Source organism: Halichoerus grypus, chromosome 1 (genome assembly GCF_964656455.1).
Source record: "Halichoerus grypus chromosome 1, mHalGry1.hap1.1, whole genome shotgun sequence".
NCBI classification, from domain to species: Eukaryota; Metazoa; Chordata; class Mammalia; order Carnivora; family Phocidae; genus Halichoerus; species Halichoerus grypus.
The window spans coordinates 145452235-145474060 of record NC_135712.1 but is presented as its reverse complement, the minus strand read 5'-3'; the positions used below and the strand labels follow the sequence as shown (position 1 = coordinate 145474060).

The 21826-nt window shown below is 39.8% G+C and overlaps 1 protein-coding gene across 4 annotated transcripts in view; it reads right to left on the bottom strand.

Moving 5' to 3' along the window:
* Positions 1 to 21826, bottom strand: part of ULK4 (unc-51 like kinase 4) — a 594792-nt gene that overhangs the window by 297905 nt on the left and 275061 nt on the right. For all 4 annotated transcript variants that reach the window (XM_078073211.1, XM_036080328.2, XM_078073222.1 and 1 more), the window contains one exon: positions 14254 to 14302. In XM_078073211.1, coding sequence (XP_077929337.1) covers positions 14254 to 14302 — 49 coding nt within the window. The remainder of the gene's footprint in view (positions 1 to 14253; positions 14303 to 21826) is intronic.

Here is a 21826-nt window from a genome sequence, read left to right as displayed (position 1 = left end):
TCCTGAGTGGGCAGTTACAACTGGAGATTTGGCCTTTTTTTCAAAATAATAAAAACTACTTTCAGTTGGTTATATCTTTAACCTGTTGTAGTTTTTGATATAGTTGACACAATGTTACATTAGTTTCAGGTGTACAACACAGTGATTTGACCAGTCTATACATTATCCTCTGCTCTTCACCATACAACGCTATTGCAATACTATTGACTAGATTCCTTATGCTGTCTGTGCCTTTATTCTCATTACTTCTTCATTCTATAACTGTAAGCCTATACCACCCAATCCCCTTCACTCATCTTGCTCTCCCCCCTCACCCCTGGGAACCATCAGTTTGTCTTCTGTATTTATAGATCTGATTCTGCTTTTTGTTTATTCATTGGTTTTGGTTTTTAGATTCCACAAAGTGAAATCATATGATATTTGTCTTTCTCTGACTTATTTCACTTAGCATAATATCGTTTAGTTCCAACCATGTTGTTGCAAATGGCAAGATTCATCCTTTCTATGGCTGAGTAACAGTCCTGTGTGTGTGTGTGTGTGTGTGTGTGTGCACGCGCGCTCATTATCTGTTCATCTATCACTTGACACTTGGGTTGCTTCCGTATCTTGTTTATTGTAAATAATGCTTCAATAAACATAGGGGTACATGTATCTTTTCAAAGTGTTTTCTTTTTCTTTGGATAAATACCAATTAGTGGAATTACTGGATCATATGGTATTTCTATTGTTAATTTTGTGAGGAATCTCTATACTGTTTTCCACAGTGGCTGCACCAATTTACATTTCCACCAACAGTGCATGAAGGTTCCTTTTTCTCCACATCTTGCCAACACATGTCTTTTCATTCCTGATGTTCTGACAGGTGTGAGGTGTGGTTTTGGGGTTTTGATTTGCATTTCCCTCATTATTAATGATATCTTTTCATGTGTCTGTTGGCCATCTGTATATCTTTGGAGAAATGTCTGTTCAGGTCCTCTCCCCATTTTTTTAGATTGGATTGTTTGGTTTTTTGGTGTTGAGTTGTATGAGTTCTTTATCTATTTTGAGTATTAACCCCTTAGCAGGTATATGATTTGCAAAGATCTTCTCCCTTTCAGTAGGTTGCCTTTCTGTTTTGTTAGTGGTTTCTTTTGCTGTGCAAAGCTTTTTATTTTGGTGTAGTCCCGGGAGTTTATTTTTGCTTTTGTTTCACTTGCTTGAGAAGACAAATCCAGAAAAATGTTGCTATGGCTGATGTCAGAGAAATTACTGCCTGTGTTCTCCTCTAAGAGTTTTATGGTTTCAAGTCTCACAGATCTTTCATCCACTTTGAGTTTATTTTCGTGGATGGTGTAAGAAAGCAGTCCAGTTTCATTCCTTTGCATGTAGCTGTCCAGTTTTCCAACACCATTTGTTGAAGAGACTGTTTTTTCTCCATTGTATGTTCTTGCCTCTCTTGTCATAGATTGACCATAAAAACATGGATTTATTTCTGGGCTTTCTATACTGTTCCATTGATCTATGTGTCTATTTTTATGAGAGTACCAGACTGTTTTGATTACTACAGCTTTGTACTATATCTTGAACAGTTGGATCCATACTTAAAGCTCTTTGTTCTACCTGCTTCTCTTAAGATTTGTACATGGCTGTTTTATATAAACAGGGCATCAAATTCATATGTTGCTTCTTTCATCTTGACTTCCCTCCAGGCCCACAGAAAAGACACAGAAACTGCCTGCAATTCCTGCCCATCAGAAGAGAAACATTTGCTTTCTTACTGAAAAACATGTAGGAGAGGACGCACTGCTGGTAAGAGCACATTGTGTGAGGACCTCTAGAAAAGGAGGAAGTTATAAGGCCTGTATCAGTCTTTCAGTACATCAAAAGAAGCTGGAAAACAGTTATGGGCTAAGAGGAGAGAAAAAAGTCATAAGGTGTCCACAGTGGACGACGAGCTTTTGCTTTCTTAATGGGTGGCTAGAACACAAGTAGTAGCCAATATGCAGGACTCTGTACAATCTTTTCATTATGTCTTTTTTATTATTATTATGTTATGTTAGTCACCATACAGTACATCATTAGTTTTCGATGTAGTGTTCCATGATTCATTGTTTGCATATAACACCCAGTGCTCCATGCAATAATGTGCCCTCCTTAATACCCGTCACCAGGCTAACCCATCCCCCCGACATGCCTCCCCTCTAAAACCCTCAGTTTGTTTCCTGGAGTCCATAGTCTCTCATGTTTTGTCTCCCCCTCTGGTTCCCCCCACCTTCATTTTTCCCTTCCTTCTCCTAATGCCCTCCATGCTATTCCTTATGTTCCACATATAAGTGAAACCATATGGTAATTGTCTTTCTCTGTTTGACTTATTTCACTTAGCATAATCTCTTCCAGTTCCATCCATATCGATGCAAATGGTGGGTATTCATCCTTTCTGATGGCTGAGTAATATTCCATTGTATATATGGACCACATCTTCTTTATCCATTCGTCTGTTGAAGGGCATCTCAGCTCTTTCCACAGTTTGGCTCTTGTGGACATTGCTGCTATGAACAGAGGAGTCAATGTGGCCCTTCTTTTCACTACATCTGTATCTTTGGGGTAAATACCCAGTAGTGCAATTGCTGGGTCATAAGGTAGCTCTATTTTTAACTTTTTGAGGAACCTCCACACTGTTTTCCAAAGTGGCTGTACCAACTTGCATTCCCACCAACAGTGTAAGAGGGTTCCCCTTTCTCCACAACCTCTCCAACATTTGTTGTTTCTTTCCCTGTCCATTTTTGCCATTCTAACTGGTGTAAGGTGGTATCTCAGTGTGGTTTTGATTTGGATTTCCCTGATGGCTAATGATGTTGAACATTTTTTCATGTGTCTGTTAGCTATTTGTACAATGTCTTCTTCGGAGAAGTGTCTGTCCATGTCTTCTGCCCACTTTTTGACTTATCTGTTTTTTGGGTGTTGAGTTTGAGAAGTTTTTTATAGATCTTGGATACCAGCCCTTTGTCTGTAGTGTCATTTGCAAAAATCTTCTCCCATTCTGTGGGTTGCCTCTTTGTTTTGTTGACTGATTCCTTTGCTGTGCAGAAGCTTTTTATCTTGATGAAGTCCCAAAAGTTCATTTTCGCTTTTGTTTCCCTTGCCTTTGGAGACATGTCTTGAGAGAAGTTGCTGTGGCCGATATCAAAGAGGTTACTGCCTGTGTTCTTCTCTAGGATTATGATGGATTCCTGTCTCACATTGAGGTCTTTCATCCATTTAGAGTTTATCTTTGTGTATGGTGTAAGAGAAAGATCAAGTTTCATTCTTCTGTATATAGCTGCCCAGAGCAATCTATACTTTCAACGCCATCCCAATCAAAATACCAATGGCATTTTTCAAAGGGCTGGAACAAATAATCCTAAAATTTGTATGGAACCAGAAAAGACCCCAAATCACCAAGGAAATGTTGAAAAAGAAAAACAAAGTTGGGGCATCATGTTGCCTGATTTTAAGCTTTATTACAAAGCTGTGATCACCAAGACAGCATGGTACTGGCACAAAAACAGACCCATAGATCAATGGAACAGAATAGAGAGCCCAGATATGGACCCTCAACTCTATGGTCAACTAATCTTCGACAAAGCAGGAAAAAATATCCAATGGAAAAAAGACAGTCTCTTCAATAAATGTAGATGGGGTAAAATTGGACAGCTATATACAGAAGAATGAAACTCAACCATTCTCTTACATCATTATGTCTTTTCTGAGTAAACTGTTGCCAAGAAGCTGCTACATGTATGTAGATGCCACACAGGCCCTTGAGCTTAGAAACCAAACCTCACTGAAGTATATACTGTGTTTCCCTGAAACTAGGAATCCCTCAGTTCTAAGATGTACCATTATTTTCTTAAGCCCTAAGAAAGAAAAATGCTGCCAATTAAACTATGACATGATTTCTTATTACTTAGGAAGTTCATTTTATTTTTATTGGAAGAGCTCTTTTAGACATATTCAGACATATATTTTTATAATGCATCACTCTTGGGCACTTATAAAAAGAAAAAATAAAAGTGAAATGAATTGGTTAAGGCAATGACAACCAGGTCACCTGGCTGAAAGCAATCATAAAATGCCACTAATTTGGAAAGTAGATCCCAGTTTCAGAAATGTTAAAATCTGAAAAAAAAAAAAAAAAAAGGTACATCATAGAATCACTAAAATGCTATATCATGTCTTGCTCAGTGACAAAAATTTAGAAAGGACAAGGTAATTGTTCACAGGATAACTGCTACAAAGACATGTCACTGATTTAAAAAATGTATTTATACAGAGGGAAAAAGTTGAGATTATTCAACTCAAGAAAGACAAAAGTAGAAAAGGGATTTAATAATGTTCTTCAAGGACATCAAAGTCCTGTCCCTAAAAGCAGTGATTTCCAACAGTTTTTTTGTTTTTGTTTTTTTTTTATTTATTTTTAGCAGCAGGACCTCTTTTTGAAATATTTTAGTAGAAGAAATCTGAGTATGGGGGCGCCTGGGTGGCTCAGTCGTTAAGCGTCTGCCTTTGGCTCAGGTCATGATCCGAGGGTCCTGGGATCGAGCCCCACATTGGGCTGCCTGCTCAGCGGGAAGCCTGCTTCTCCCTCTCCCACTCCCCCTGCTTGTGTTCCCTCTCTCGCTGTGTCTCTGTCAAATAAATAAATAAAATCTTTAAAAAAAAAAAAAAAAAGAAGAAGAAATCTGAGTATGGAGCTGTTCTGGTTAGAGGAAAAGCATCACCCCAGACATGCCTGGGAGGTCACAGGGCTCAGGACTGGCTGAGATCCTCACCTGGACAGTAGACATCACCACTACCACTCTATGACAGCTCCAATACATAACAAAGGTCTAAATCATGGCATTAATCAATTAAACATTCACTGTGGTTTCTAAGATATGAAGCCATTTGGGCACCCGGGTGGCTCCGTCGGTTAAGCATCTGCCTTTAGCTCAGGTCATGATCCCAGGTTCTGGGATCAAGCCATCATCGGGCTCCCAGCTTAGCGAGGAGTCTGCTTCTCCCTCTGCCCCTCCCCCCACCACCGCTTGTGTGCATGCATGTGCGTGCCCTCTCTCTCCCTCTCTCTCGCAAAAAAATAAAATCTTTTAAAAATAAGATATGAGTGGTAGAGCAAGATGGCGGAAGAGTAGGAGACCTAAATTTCATCTGGTCGCAGGAATTGAGGTAGATAGGGATCAAACCATTCTGAACACCTACGAACTCAACAGGAGATCGAAGAAAAGAATAGCAACAACTCCCTGAACAGAAAAGCAACCACTTTCTGGAAGGTAGGACTTGCGGAGAAGTAAATCCGAGGCGATACGCGGGAGGATAGACGGCAGGGGAGGGGGCCTCCATCGGCCGCTTCTGGCAAGTGATAGAGCCGCGGAGCACAAAATCGGAACTTTTAGAGGTCGGCTCTGCTGAGGGACGTCACTCCAGTGGCTAAGCGGGGGGTGGAACCCTCGCTGGGACAGTGTGGTCTCAGGACCCTCAGGGTCACAGAAAGACCCGGGGTACCTGAGTGCCACAGAGCTCCCAGGTATCGGAGCAGGGAAGCCGGCTGCAGAGACGGAGCCGAGGCGCGAGCTCTCAGCTCGGGGTTGCCATAAACCGTGATCCTCGGCACAGTCGGGCCACTGCTCCTCCAGCAGGGACCCAACAAGCGACAGATCCTGGGAGACTCCCCTTTCTCCCCCAGGAGGAGCAGTGTGGGAGCACACTGCAGGGATCTGCTGGGTTTGGAGACTCCACACGGGGTCGGGTGCCAGAGACAGAAATGCTCGGTCACAGGTCGGGTGAGCACGGAGTGCAGCCAGAGACCCAGGAGACGAGTGACTGACTGCTTTTCTCTGGGGGCTCACTGAGGAGCAAGACCCCGAGTTCTCTGCTCTTCCGGGGTGGAGATTGGGAGGCCGCCATTTTCACTCTTGGCCTCCAAAGCTATAGGGAAAACTTGCAGGGAACAAAAGCTCCCAGGAGCAAACCTGAGCAGATTACTTAGCCCGGACCGGGCAAGGGCGGGGCAATTCCACCCCCGGCAAAAACATTTGGGAACCACGGCAATGGGCCCCTCCCCCAGAAGATCTGCAAGAACAGCCAGCCAAGACCAAGTTTACCGATCAATGAGAACGGCAGAACTCCAGAGATAGGGGATTACTGCACATAGAATCCATGACTTTTTTTACCATGATTCTTTAGTCTTTCAAAGTTAATTTTTTTTTAACTGTCTTTTTTTTTTTTTGAATTTTTCTTTTTCCCTTTTTCAACCAACATCTTATCAGTCCCTTTTTTAAAAAACATTTTTATTTTTCAGTTTTAGAGTCATATTCTATCCCTTCATAGTAGTTACCCTTATTTTTGGCATATATATATAAGTTGTTCTCTTTAAAATTTTGAGATACAGTTTCTACTAACAGATCAAAATACACCCTAATTCTCTAGTATATGGCTTTGTTCTAGTCTCCTGCCTGATCACATTCTCTCCCCCTTTTTTCTTTTTTTTTTAAATCCTCTTCTTTCTTTTTTCAAACAACTTCTTATCTTATCAATTCCTTTTATAAAATCCTTGATAATTTTCATCTTTACAGTCATATTCCATCCCTTCCTCATATCAACCCTTATTTTTGTACATATATAAGTTTTTCTTTCTTTAAAATTTCAGGAGACACTTTCTTCTAACAGACCAAAATACACCCAAAATCTAGTGTGGGGCACTGATCTATGCACCAGCCTGATCATATTTGATCATATTCTGGTTTTTTTTGTTTTGTTTTCTTCTGTTTTTGCTTGTTTTTATCTTTTTCTTTTTTTTTTTTTTCTTTTTCTTTTTTCTTTCTTTCCCTTTCTTTTCCCCCACTTTCAGATCTTTTCTGACTTGTTTAGAGTATATTTTCTGGGGACATTGTTACCCTGTTAGCATTTTGTTCTCTCATTCATCTATTCTCCTCTGGACAAAATGACAAGACGGAAAAAATCATCTCAACAAACAGAACAAGAGGTAGTACCAACTGCCAGGGACCTACTCAATATGGACATTAGTATGTCGGACATAGAGTTCAGAATCATGATTTTAAAGATACTAGCTGGGCTTGAAAAAAGCATGGAAGTTCTTAGAGAAACCCTTTCTGGAGAAATAAAAGAACTAAAATCTAACCACGTCGAAATCAAAAAGCCTATTAATGAGGTGCAATCAAATATGGGGTTGCTAACTGCTAGGATAAATGAGGCAGAAGAGAGAATCAGTGATATAAAAGACCAAATGATGGAAAATAAAGAAGCTGAGAAAAAGAGAGACAAACAACTACTGGATCACGCAGAATTTGAGAGATAAACAATACCATAAGATGAAACAACATTAGAATAATTGAGATCCCAGAAGAAGAAAGAGAGAGAGGGGCAGAAGGTATATTGGAGCAAATTATACCAGAGAACTTCCCTAATTTGGGGAAGGAAACAGGCATCAAAATCCAGGAGGCACAGAGAACCCCTCTCAAAATCAATAAAAATAAGTCAACACCCCGACATCTAATAGTAAAACTTACGAGTCTCAGAGACAAAGAGAAAATCCTGAAAGCAGCTCGGGAGAAGAGATCTGTAACCTACAATGCTAGAAACATTAGATTGGCAACAGACCTATCCACAGAGACCTGGCAGGCCAGAAAGGACTGGCAGGATATATTCAGAGCACTAAACGAGAAAAATATGCAGCCAAGAATACTATATCCAGCTAGGCTGTCATTGAAAATAGAAGGAGAGATAAAAAGCTTCCAGGACAAACAAAAACTGAAGGAATTTGCAAACACGAAACCAGCCCTACAAGAAATCTTGAAAGGGGTCCTCTAAGCAAAGAGAGAGCCTAAAAGCAACACAGACCAGAAAGGAACACAGACAATATACAGTAACAGTCACTTACAGACAATACAGTGGCACTAAATTCTATCTTTCAATAGTTACCCTGTATGTAAATGGGCTAAATGCCCCAATCAAAAGACACAGGCTATCACATTGGATTAAAAAACAACACCCATCAATATACTGTCTGCAAGAGACTCATTTTAGACCCAAAGACACCCCCAGATTGAAAGTGAGGGGGTGGAAAACCATTTACCATGCTAATGGACACCAAAAGAAAGCTGGGGTGGCAATCCTTATCAGACAAATTAGATTTTAAACCAAAGACTGTAATAAGAGATGAGGAAGGACACTATATCCTACTTAAAGGGTCTATCCAACAAGAAGATCTAACAATTGTAAATATCTATGCCCCTAACATGGGAGCAGCCAATTATATAAGCCAATTAATAACAAAAGCAAAGAAACACATTGACAACAATACAATAATAGTGGGGGACTTTAATACCCCCCTCACTGAAATGGACAGATCATCTAAGCAAAAGATCAACAAGGAAATAAAGACTTTAAATGACACACTGGACCAAATGGACTTCACAGACATATTCAGAACATTCCATCCCAAAGCAACAGAATACACATTCTTCTCTAGGGCCCATGGAACATTCTGCAGAATAGATCACATCCTAGGTCACAAATCAGGTCTCAACCGGTACCAAAAGACTGGGATTATTCCCTGCCTATTTTCAGATCACAATGCTTTGAAACTAGAACTCAATCACAAGAAGAAAGTCAGAAAGGACTCAAATACATGGAGGCTAAAGAGCATCTGACTAAAGAATGAATGGGTCAACCAGGAAATTAAAGAAGAATTAAAAAAATTCATGGAAACCAATGAAAATGAAAACACAACTGTTCAAAATCTTTGGGGGGCGCCTGGGTGGCTCAGTCGTTAAGCGTCTGCCTTCAGCTCAGGTCATGATCCCAGCGTCCTGGGATCGAGCCCCACGTCGGGTTCCCTGCTCAGCAGGAAGCCTGCTTCTCCCTCTCCCACTCCCCCCTGCTTGCATTCCTGTTCTCGCTGTCTCTGTCTGTCAAAAAAATAAATAAAATCTTTAAAAAAAAAAAAAATCTTTGGGATGCAGCAAAGGTAGTCCTAAGAGGAAAGTATATAGCAATACAAGCCTTTCTCAAGAAACAAGAAAGGTCTCAAATACACAACCTAACCCTACACCTAAAGGAGCTAGAGAAAAAACAGCATATAAGGCCTAAACCCAGCAGGAGAAGAGAAATAATAAAGATCAGAGCAGAAATCAATTGAAATAGAAACCAAAAGAACAGTAGAACAGATCAACGGAACTAGGAGCTGGTTCTTTGAAAGAATTAACAAGATTGATAAACACCTGGCCAGGCTTATCAAAAGAAAAGAGAAATGACCCAAATCAACAAAATCATGAATGAAAGAGGAGAGATCACAACCAACACCAAAGAAATACAAACAATTATAAGAACAGATTATGAGCAACTCTATGCCAGCAAATTAGATAACCTGGAAGAAAGGATGCATTCCTAGAGATGTATCAACTACCAAAACTGAACCAGGAAGAAATAGAAAACCTGAACAGACCTATAACCACTAAGGAAATTGAAGCAGTCATCAAAAATCTCCCAACAAACAAAAGCCCAGGGCCAGATGGCTTCCCAGGGGAATTTTACCAAACATTTAAAGAAGAATTAATACCTATTCTTCTGAAACTGTTCCAAAAAATAGAAATGGAAGGAAAACTTCCAAACTTAGTTTATGAGGCCACCATTACCTTGATCCCAAAACCAGACAAAGACCCCATCAAAAAGGAGAATTATAGACCAATATCCTTGATGAACATCGATGCAAAAATTCTCACCAAAATACTAGCCAATAGGATCCAACAGTACATTAAAAGGATTATTCACCACGACCAAGTGGGATTTATCCCTGGGCTGCAAGGTTGGTTCAACATCCACAAATCAATCAACGTGATACAATACATTAACAAAGGAAAGAACAAGAATCATATGATCCTCTCAATAGATGTAGAAAAAGCATTTGACAAAGTACAGCATCCTTTCTTGATCAAAACTCTTCAGAGTATAGGCATAGAGGGTACATACCTCAATATCATAAAAGCCATCTATGAAAAACCTACAGTGAATATCATTCTCAATGGGGAAAAACTGAGAGCTTTCCCCCTAAGGTCAGGAATGCGGCAGGGATGTCCACTATCACCACTGCTATTCAACATAGTATTAGAAGTCCTAGCCACAGCAATCAGACAACAAAAAGAAATAAAAGGCATCCGAATCGGCAAAGAAGAAGTCAAACTCTCACTCTTTGCAGATGATATGATACTTTATGTGGAAAACCCAAAAGACTCCACCCCAAAACTGCTAGAACGCATACAGGATTTCAGTAAAGTGGCAGGATATAAAATCAATGCACAGAAGTCAGTGGCATTCCTATACACCAACAAGACAGAAGAAAGAGAAATTAAGGAGTCGATCCCATTTACAATTGCACCCAAAACCATACGATACCTAGGAATAAATCTAACCAAAGAGGCAAAGGGTCTGTACTCAGAAAACTATAAAATACTCATGAAAGAAATTGAGGAAGACACAAAGAAATGGAAAAATGTTCCATGCTCATGGATTGGAAGAACAAATATTGTGAAGATGTCAATCCTACCTAGAGCAATCTACACATTCAATGCAATCCCCATCAAAATACCATCCACTTTTTTCAAAGAAATGGAACAAATCATCCTAAAATGTGTATGGAACTAGAAAAGACCCCGAATAGCCAGAGGAATGTTGAAAAAGAAAAGCAAAGCTGGCGGCATCACAATTCCGGACTTCCAGCTCTATTACAAAGCTGTCATCATCAAGACAGTATGGTACTGGCACAAAAACAGACACATAGATCAATGGAACAGAAAAGAGAGCCCAGAAATGGACCCTCAACTCTATGGTCAACTAATCTTCGACAAAGCAGGAAAGAATGTCCAATGGAAAAAAGACAGTCTCTTCAACAAATGGTGTTGGGAAAATTGGACAGCCACATGCAGAAGAATGAAACTGGACCATTTCCTTACACCACACACAAAAATAGATTCAAAATGGTTGAAAGACCTCAATGTGAGACAGGAGTCCATCAAAATCCTAAAGGAGAACACAGGCAGCAACCTCTTCGACCTCAGCCACAGCAACTTCTTCCTAGAAACATCACCAAAGGCAGGGGAAGCAAGGGCAAAAATGAACTATTGGGACTTCATCAAGATAAAAAGCTTTTGCAAAGCAAAAGAAACAGTCAACAAAACCAAAAGACAACTGACAGAATGGGAGAAGATATTTGCAAATGACATATCAGATAAAGGGCTAGTATCCAAAATCTATAAAGAACTTATCAAACTCAACACCCAAAGAACAAAATCCAATCAAGAAATGGGCACAAGACATGAACAGACATTTTTCCAAAGAAGACATCCAAACGGCCAACAGACACATGAAAAAGTGCTCAACATCGCTTGGCATCAGGGAAATCCAAATCAAAACCTCAATGACATACTACCTCACACCAGTCAGAATGGCTAAAATTAACAAGTCAGGAAATGACAGATGTTGGTGGGGATGTGGAGAAAGGGGAACCCTCCTACACTGTTGGTGGGAATGCAAGCTGGTGCAACCACTCTGGAAAACAGCATGGAGGTTCTCAAAAAGTTGAAAATAGAGCTACCATACGATCCAGCAATTGCACTACTGGGTATTTAGCCCAAAGATACAAATGTAGAGATCTGAGGAGGTATGTGCACCCCAATGTTTATAGCAGCAATGTCCACAATAGCCAAACCGTGGAAAGAGCCAAGATGTCCATCGACAGATGAATGGATAAAGAAGAGTGGTATATATATACAATGGAATATTATGCAGCCATCAAAAGGAATGAGATCTTGCCATTTGCAATGACATGGATGGAACTGAAGGGTGTTATGCTGAGTGAAATAAGTCAATCAGAGAAAGACATGTATCATATGACCCCACTGATATGAGGAATTCTTAATCTCAGGAAACAAACTGAGGGTTGCTAGAGGGGGTGGTGGGATGGGAGGGATGGGGTGACTGGGTGATAGACACTGGGGAGGATATGTGCTCTCGTATGCGCTGTGAATTGTGCAAGACTGTTGAATCTCAGATCTGTACCTCTGAAACAAATAATGCAATATATGTTAAGAAAAAAAAAAAAAAGAAGAAGAAGAAGATAGCAGGAGGGGAAGAATGAAGGGGGAGAAATCGGAGGGGGAGACGAACCATGAGAGACGATGGACTCTGAAAAACAAACGGAGGGTTCTAGAGGGGAGGGGTGGTGGGAGGATGGGTTAGCCTGGTGATGGGTATTAAAGAGGTCACGTTCTGCATGGAGCACTGGGTGTTATGCACAAACAATGAATCATGGAACACTACATCAAAAACTAATGATGTAATGTATGGTGATTAACATAACAAAAATTAAAAAAAAAAAAGATATGAAACCTTTCTAGGTGGTCATTATACAAAGATTAATCAAGCACAGGGGGATTTTGGTAACCTTCAAGAAGGAATTTCCTATGTACAAGATTTGAGACCCTGAAGTGATTGCCAAAGGACAGGATGAAAACTTTTCATCAGTCACAAAAGGAGCTGTACTGGGGTGCCTGGGTGGCTCAGTCATTAAGCATCTGCCTTCGGCTCAGGTCATGGTCCCAGGGTCCTGGGATCGAGCCCCACATCAGGCTCCCTGCTTGGTGGGAGGCCTGCTTCTCCCTCTCCCACTCCCCCTGCTTCTGTTCCCTCTCTTGCTATGTCTCTATCTGTCAAATAAATAAAATCTTAAAAAAAAAAAAAAAAAAAGGAGCTGTACTGACCCAAACAGGTTAGAAACATTCCTGCCACAGCAGGGGAACGAGTCACACAACCCTCCCCCCCCCCCCCTTAAGGCCTGTTCGAGCTCTAGAGTGCTCTCCATGCCTTCAATGCTGGTCTCCTCAAATGCAAGCCTGATATGGCTGGGTTTGGACAGCTTTGGCTCTTGCCCCATGGCCAGCCAAACCCAAAGCAGGCAGTTTACTGCACCCACTGAACTCCAAAACAAATCCAATGCTGCAACAAATTAGCAATTCACATATACCCTTATTGAACATGGGGAGACACACAGGCCACTTGGCAAAGCTTAAAATCCCCATTCAACAGCTCTCTATCTCCATGTGTCTTCCTCCCATTTTCTCTATTTCTTCTCCTGCTACTCCTTATAAAATCCCCTTACTATTCAAACCAATTCAATCCAGCCTCCAACTTTGCACAGTCCCCAGCATGGCAGCTCTGTGTCATCTTGTCACCAGAGCATGCTTTGGGAATATCACCCACTGCCACCTCTTGTCCCCATCCAAACCATGTAGTTCGGCAAACCCAACCCACTCTCCTGGAAGGAAAAGGTTCACCTTGCAGCTAATAAAAATAATGTTTTCACCATTTAGCCATATCAACACACAAACAACTTGTAGATTAATATTTTAGGATGATTAAAGAAAGCTAATTTTCCATGGGTACAGTTATCAGACTAGGGTTATCGCTCCATTACCAAGGTAGGTTAGGCTGAGCTGGCTGGGGAGGTGTCCCCTCCTTTGTCCCTTATGCTGTCACTTACCTATGTAGGGCAAGTTTTTAGTGAAGGGGGATAGCCAACCCAGGTACAAGAGAATATTTCTTCAGCTAAGGGCACTCTGTTGCGCTAAGTACCAACTCAACTTCCAGCCTACTTCTCAAACCTGCCTAAAGGCAGGTATTAGTAGGGATTTATCAGAAGTGAGAAAAGTCAACTCTGCAATCCCATTTTACTCTCTACACATAGGAACCATAGAAGAAAGGTTTCCTTTAACAGATGGTTTTCAATGGAGTAGCATTCTATGAATAGAAAAAAATGATGTATGGAAGTTAAGCTATTCCACATTCGGAAGAACATAACCTTCTGGCCATAGGCACAAAACTGCTGATCTGACCCAATGACTACCAAGTCATAGGGCTTCATACTGAGCATCAGAAAATTCACACTGAAGCGTAGTGATCAACCCTCTGCCCTTCCTCCACAAACCAATCTCAGATGAAGGATTTGTAAAAAGAGGGCAGGTCATTAAGCAGTGTCCCATACCATTTCAGAGCTGGACAAGGTCCAGATAGAGAAACTGAGGCCCAATAAGGTGAAGTGAGATGATGAAGGGCAGAGAATCCTTCTGGACAGAGTCAGAGTTTGAACCCAACCCCATGACATGGTCAAAACCTTAAAATGTTTTAAATGTCACTTGAATTTCAGAGACAAGTTTCTCTTCTTACCAGAATTACTTCAAAAATGAGTGGGATCAGTTTGCTCTCTTCCACAAGTCTGTTTAAAAAAAATAAAAAGATAAGCACACATTAGATAACTCATATTTAAACTGCCCTGATCAGGAGCACCACAGCCCCTTGTTTTATTGCTTAAATTCTGTGACCGAGAAATAGATGATTAAATACTCATTTTTAACACATTGAACTACATCTATTTAATACAAGAAATATGGGGCTCTTTTCAAGTGACTATTTCCTTAGCCTTACTGATCTGTAGCAAGTATAATCTCAAATAGGTTGACATTTATAAATATAAAAATTAATTAAAATTCACAATTATTATAAAGACTATGAGAATAGGCAATGTCAGTTGAAATCATGTGACCAGCCCTCACTGCACAGTTAAATTATAAGCATGCCACATGTAATCTTTCATTTATGCCTCATTAGCTATCTTCTCAGCATTAATGAATGAATGTATAATGATTTTTAATCTGTTACTTTAAAAAAAAAAAAAGAGTAGACCCCAATCACCCAATAGACTTTGGGAATTTTCTCTCACCAAAACTAGTTATGATTTATTCTATGAATTATTATCTATTGTGACAAGATTTTTTTTTTCACGCCATGTAAGAGAAAATAGCCTCAACCATTCTTTTTTTTTTTTTTTGCCTCAACCATTCTTACTAAAAACAATACTTCAGTCAATAAATATTCATTCCATCCAGGGCAGTGAACCTGTTTCTGTAAAGGGTCAGATGGCAAAGATTTCAGGCTTTGGTGGGCCACACAGTCTCTATAGCAACCACTTAACTCTGTCACTATAATGTAAAAGCAGGCATAAACTATACATAAATGAATAGGCATGGCTGTGTTCCAATAAAATTTTATTTACAAAAACAGGTATATGCCATATTTGGCCCATAAGCTATCATTTGCTGATTCCTGATTCCATTTTAAAAATAAATCAGATTCCTTCATTTTATTAGCATTGACTTTGTATGATAAACGACAGCACTTAAGACAAGCATGCTGCCTTCATTGTGGGTATTAGAGTTTGTCTATTTCACAGAAAATGCCAGGTGGATAGGAAGGGAATTTATCATCTAGCCTCCCTAGAGCTTGTCTGTCTATGATAATACACTGATAAAAGAAAAGCCTACGAGACTTGCCAAAAAGAGATCACAGTATTTATAAATATGTGTTAAGGGAAAGTGAGGTACAGAGAGGAGTCCCAAAGACTAGAGTGAGCACTTAGAAAGCCCCTCAGTATCTAGCAGAAATAAATGTGATTATTTTTGTAGTTTTACTATATTAGGGGATAAGGTTTTGACTGTAAATATTAAATTTATTTATTCAGGGTTACGGGAGCAAGATGGCAGAGGAGTAGGAGACCTGGATTTCATCTGGTCTCAGGAATTCAGCGGGATAGGGATCAAACCATTCTGAACACCTACAAACTCAACAGGAGATCGAAGAAAAGAATAGCAACAACTCTCTGAACAGAAAAGCAACCACTTTCTGGAAGAGTCATATTCTATCCCTTCATAGTAGTTACCCATATTTTTGGCATATATATATAAGTTGTCCTCTCTTTAAAATTTTGAGATAGTTTCTTCTAACAGATCAAAATATACTCTAAATCTCTAGTGTGTGGTTTTTTTCTACTCCCCTGCCTGATCACATTCTCTCCCTTTTTTTTTTCTTTTTTTTTCTTAAATCCTCTTCTTTCTTTTTTCAAACAACTTCTTATCAATTCCTTTTATAAAATTTTTTATGTTTTCATCTTTACAGTCACATTCCATCCCTTCATCGTATCAACCCTTATTTTTGTACATATATAAGTTTTACTTTCTTTAAAATTTTGGGAGGCACTTTTGTCTAACAGACCAAAATACACCCAAAATCTAGTGTGGGGCACTGATCTATGCACAAGCCTGATCATATTTGATCATATTCTGGTTTTTTTTTGTTTTGTTCTGTTTTTGTTTGTTTTTATCTTTATCTTTTTCTTTTTTTTTTTTTCTTTTTCTTTTTTCTCTCTTTCCCTTTCTTTTCCCACTGCTTCAGGTCTTTTCTGATTTGTTTAAAGTATATTTTCTGGGGACGTTGTTACCCTGTTAGCATTTTGTTCTCTAATTCATCTATTCTCCTCTGGACAAAATGACAAGACGGAAAAAATCACCTCAACACAAAGAACAAGAGGTAGTACCGACTGCCAGCGACCTAGTCAATACAGATATTAGTACAATGTCAGATCTAGAGTTCAGAATCATCACTTTAAAGATACTAGCTGGGCTTGAAAAAAGCATGGAAGTTCTTAGAGAAACCCTTTCTGGAGAACTAAAAGAACTAAAATCGAACCAAGTTGAAATCAAAAAGGCTATTAATGAGGTGCAATCAAATATGGGGGCACTAACTGCTAGGATAAATGAGGCAGAAGAGAGATTCAGTGATATAGAAGACTAAATGATGGAAAATAAAGAAGCTGAGAAAAAGAGAGATAAACAACTACTGGATCACGAGGGCAGAATTCGAGAGATAAGCGATACTATAAGAAGAAACAACATTAGAATAATTGGGATCCCAGAAGAAGAAAGAGAGAGAGGGGCAGAAGGTATATTGGAGCAAATTATACCAGAGAACTTCCCTAATTTGGGGAAGGAAACAGGCATCAAAATCCAGGAGGCACAGAGAACCCCTCTCAAAATCAATAAAAATAAGTCAACACCCCGACATCTAATAGTAAAACTTACGAGTCTCAGAGACAAAGAGAAAATCCTGAAAGCAGCTCGGGAGAAGAGATCTGTAACCTACAATGGTAGAAACATTAGATTGGCAACAGACCTATCCACAGAGACCTGGCAGGCCAGAAAGGACTGGCAGGATATATTCAGAGCACTAAACGAGAAAAATATGCAGCCAAGAATACTATATCCAGCTAGGCTGTCATTGAAAATAGAAGGAGAGATAAAAAGCTTCCAGGACAAACAAAAACTGAAGGAATTTGCAAACACGAAACCAGCCCTACAAGAAATCTTGAAAGGGGTCCTCTAAGCAAAGAGAGAGCCTAAAAGCAACACAGACCAGAAAGGAACACAGACAATATACAGTAACAGTCACTTACAGGCAATACAATGGCACTAAATTCCTATCTTTCAATAGTTACCCTGAATGTAAATGGGCTAAATGCCCCAATCAAAAGACACAGGCTATCACATTGGATTAAAAAACAAGACCCATCGATGTGCTGTCTGCAAGAGACTCATTTTAGACCCAAAGACACCTCCAGATTGAAAGTGAGGGGGTGGAAAACCATTTACGATGCTAATGGACACCAAAAGAAAGCTGGGGTGGCAATCCTTATATCAGACAAATTAGATTTTAAACCAAAGACTGTAATAAGAGATGAGGAAGGACACTATATCCTACTTAAAGGGTCTATCCAACAAGAAGATATAACAATTGTAAATATCTATGCCCCTAACATGGGAGCAGCCAATTATATAAGCCAATTAATAACAAAAGCAAAGAAACACATTGACAACAATACAATAATAGTGGGGGACTTTAACACCCCCCTCACTGTAATGGACAAATCATCTAAGCAAAAGATCAACAAGGAAATAAAGACTTTAAATGACACACTGGACCAAATGGACTTCACAGACATATTCAGAACATTCCATCCCAAAGCAACGGAATACACGTTCTTCTCTAGCGCCCACGGAACATTCTGCAGAATAGTTCACATCCTAGGTCATAAATCAGGTCTCAACTGGTACCAAAAGATTGGGATCATTCCCTGCCTATTTTCAGACCACAATGCTTTGAAACTAGAACTCAATCACAAGAGGAAAGTCGGAAAGAACTCAAATACATGGAGGCTAAAGAGCATCCTACTGAAGAATGAATGGGTCAACCAGGAAATTAAAGAAGAATTTAAAAAATTCATGGAAACCAATGAAAATGAAAACACAACTATTCAAAATCTTTGGGATGCAGCAAAGGCAGTCCTAAGAGGAAAGTATATAGCAATACAAGCCTTTCTCAAGAAACAAGAAAGGTCTCAAATACACAACCTAACCCTACACCTAAAGGAGCTAGAGAAAAAAACAGCAAATAAAGCCTAAACCCAGCAGGAGAAGAGAAATAATAAAGATCAGAGCAGAAATCAATTGAAATAGAAACCAAAAGAACAGTAGAACAGATCAACGAAACTAGGAGCTGGTTCTTTGAAAGAATTAACAAGATTGATAAACCCTTGGCCAGACTAATCAAAAAGAAAAGAGAAATGACCCAAATCAACAAAATCATGAATGAAAGAGGAGAGATCACAACCAACACCAAAGAAATACAAACAATTATAAGAATAGATTATGAGCAACTCTATGCCAGCAAATTAGATAACCTGGAAGAAATGGATGCATTCCTAGAGATGTATCAACTACCAAAACTGAACCAGGAAGAAATAGAAAACCTGAACAGACCTATAACCACTAAGGAAATTGAAGCAGTCATCAAAAATCTCCCAACAAACAAGAGCCCAGGGCCAGATGGCTTCCCAGGGGAATTCTACCAAACATTTAAAGAAGAATTAATACCTATTCTTCTGAAACTGTTCCAAAAATAGAAATGGAAGGAAAACTTCCAAACTCGTTTTATGAGGCCACCATTACCTTGATCCCAAAACCAGACAAAGACCCCATCAAAAAGGAGAATTACAGACCAATATCCTTGATGAACATTGATGCAAAAATTCTCATCAAAATACTAGCCAATAGGATCCAACAGTACATTAAAAGGATTATTCACCACGACCAAGTGGGATTTATCCCTGGGCTGCAAGGTTGGTTCAACATCCACAAATCAATCAACGTGATACAATACATCGACAAAAGAAAGAACAAGGATCATACGATCCTCTCAATAGATGCAGAAAAAGCATTTGACAAAGTACAGCATCCTTTCTTGATCAAAACTCTTCAGAGTATAGGCATAGAGGGTACATACCTCAATATCATAAAAGCCATCTATAACCTACAGCGAATATCATTCTCAATGGGGAAAAACTGAGAGCTTTCCCCCTAAGGTCAGGAATGCGGCAGGGATGTCCACTATCACCACTGCTATTCAACATAGTATTAGAAGTCCTAGCCACAGCAATCAGACAACAAAAAGAAATAAAAGGCATCCGAATCGGCAAAGAAGAAGTCAAACTCTCACTCTTTGCAGATGATATGATACTTTATGTGGAAAACCCAAAAGACTCCACCCCAAAACTGCTAGAACGCATACAGGATTTCAGTAAAGTGGCAGGATATAAAATCAATGCACAGAAGTCAGTGGCATTCCTATACACCAACAAGACAGAAGAAAGAGAAATTAAGGAGTCGATCCCATTTACAATTGCACCCAAAACCATACGATACCTAGGAATAAATCTAACCAAAGAGGCAAAGGGTCTGTACTCAGAAAACTATAAAATACTCATGAAAGAAATTGAGGAAGACACAAAGAAATGGAAAAATGTTCCATGCTCATGGATTGGAAGAACAAATATTGTGAAGATGTCAATCCTACCTAGAGCAATCTACACATTCAATGCAATCCCCATCAAAATACCATCCACTTTTTTCAAAGAAATGGAACAAATCATCCTAAAATGTGTATGGAACTAGAAAAGACCCCGAATAGCCAGAGGAATGTTGAAAAAGAAAAGCAAAGCTGGCGGCATCACAATTCCGGACTTCCAGCTCTATTACAAAGCTGTCATCATCAAGACAGTATGGTACTGGCACAAAAACAGACACATAGATCAATGGAACAGAAAAGAGAGCCCAGAAATGGACCCTCAACTCTATGGTCAACTAATCTTCGACAAAGCAGGAAAGAATGTCCAATGGAAAAAAGACAGTCTCTTCAACAAATGGTGTTGGGAAAATTGGACAGCCACATGCAGAAGAATGAAACTGGACCATTTCCTTACACCACACACAAAAATAGATTCAAAATGGTTGAAAGACCTAAATGTGAGACAGGAGTCCATCAAAATCCTAGAGAAGAACACAGGCAGCAACCTCTTCGACCTCAGCCGCAGCAACTTCTTCCTAGAAACATCACCAAAGGCAGGGGAAGCAAGGGCAAAAATGAACTATTGGGACTTCATCAAGATAAAAAGCTTTTGCAAAGCAAAGGAAACAGTCAACAAAACCAAAGACAACAGACAGAACGGGAGAAGATATTTGCAAATGACATATCAGATAAAGGGCTAGTATCCAAAATCTATAAAGAACTTATCAAACTCAACACCCAAAGAACAAAGAATCCAATCAAGAAATGGGCACAAGACATGAACAGACATTTTTCCAAAGAAGACATCCAAACGGCCAACAGACACATGAAAAAGTGCTCAACATTGCTCGGCATCAGGGAAATCCAAATCAAAACCTCAATGAGATACCACCTCACACCAGTCAGAATGGCTAAAATTAACAAGTCGACAGATGTTGGTGGGGATGTGGAGAAAGGGGAACCCTCCTACACTGTTGGTGGGAATGCAAGCTGGTGCAACCACTCTGGAAAACAGCATGGAGGTTCCTCAAAAAGTTGAAAATAGAGCTACCATACAATCCAGCAATTGCACTACTGGGTATTTACCCCAAAGATACAAATGTAGGGATCTGAAGGGGTATGTGCACCCCGATGTTTATAGCAGCAATGTCCACAATAGCCAAACTGTGGAAAGAGCCAAGATGTCCATCGACAGATGAATGGATAAAGAAGAGGTGGTATATATATACAATGGAATATTATGCAGCCATCAAAAGGAATGAGATCTTGCCATTTGCAACGACGTGGATGGAACTGGAGGGTATTATGCTGAGCGAAATAAGTCAATCAGAGAAAGACATGTATCATATGACCTCACTGATATGAGGAATTCTTAATCTCAGGAAACAAACTGAGGGTTGCTGGAGTGGGGGGTGGGGTGGGAGGGATGGGGTGACTGGGTGATGGACACTGGGGAGGGTATGTGCTCTGGTAAGCGCTGTGAATTGTGCAAGACTGTTGAATCTCAGATCTGTACCTCTGAAACAAATAATGCAATATATGTTAAGAAAAAAAAAAGAAGAAGAAGAAGAATGTAGCGGGAGGGAAAGAATGAAGGGGGGGAAATCGGAGGGGTAGACAAACCATGAGAGACGATGGACTCTGAAAGGCAAACTGAGGGTTCTAGAGGGGAGGGGGGTGGGAGGATGGGTTAGCCTGGTGATGGGTATTGAGGAGGGCACGTTCTGCATGGAGCACTGGGTGTTATGCACAAACAACGAATCATGGAACACTATATCTAAAACTAATGATGTAATGTATAGGGATTAACATAACAATAAAAAAAAATTTTTTTTAATTAAAAAAAAAGGAATGAGATCTTGCCATTTGCAACAACGTGGATGGAACTGGAGGGTATCATGTTGAGTGAAATAAGTCAATCAGAGAAAGACATGTATCATATGACCCCACTGATAGGAGGAATTCTTAATCTCAGGAAACAAACTGAGGGTTGCTGGAGGGGGTGGTG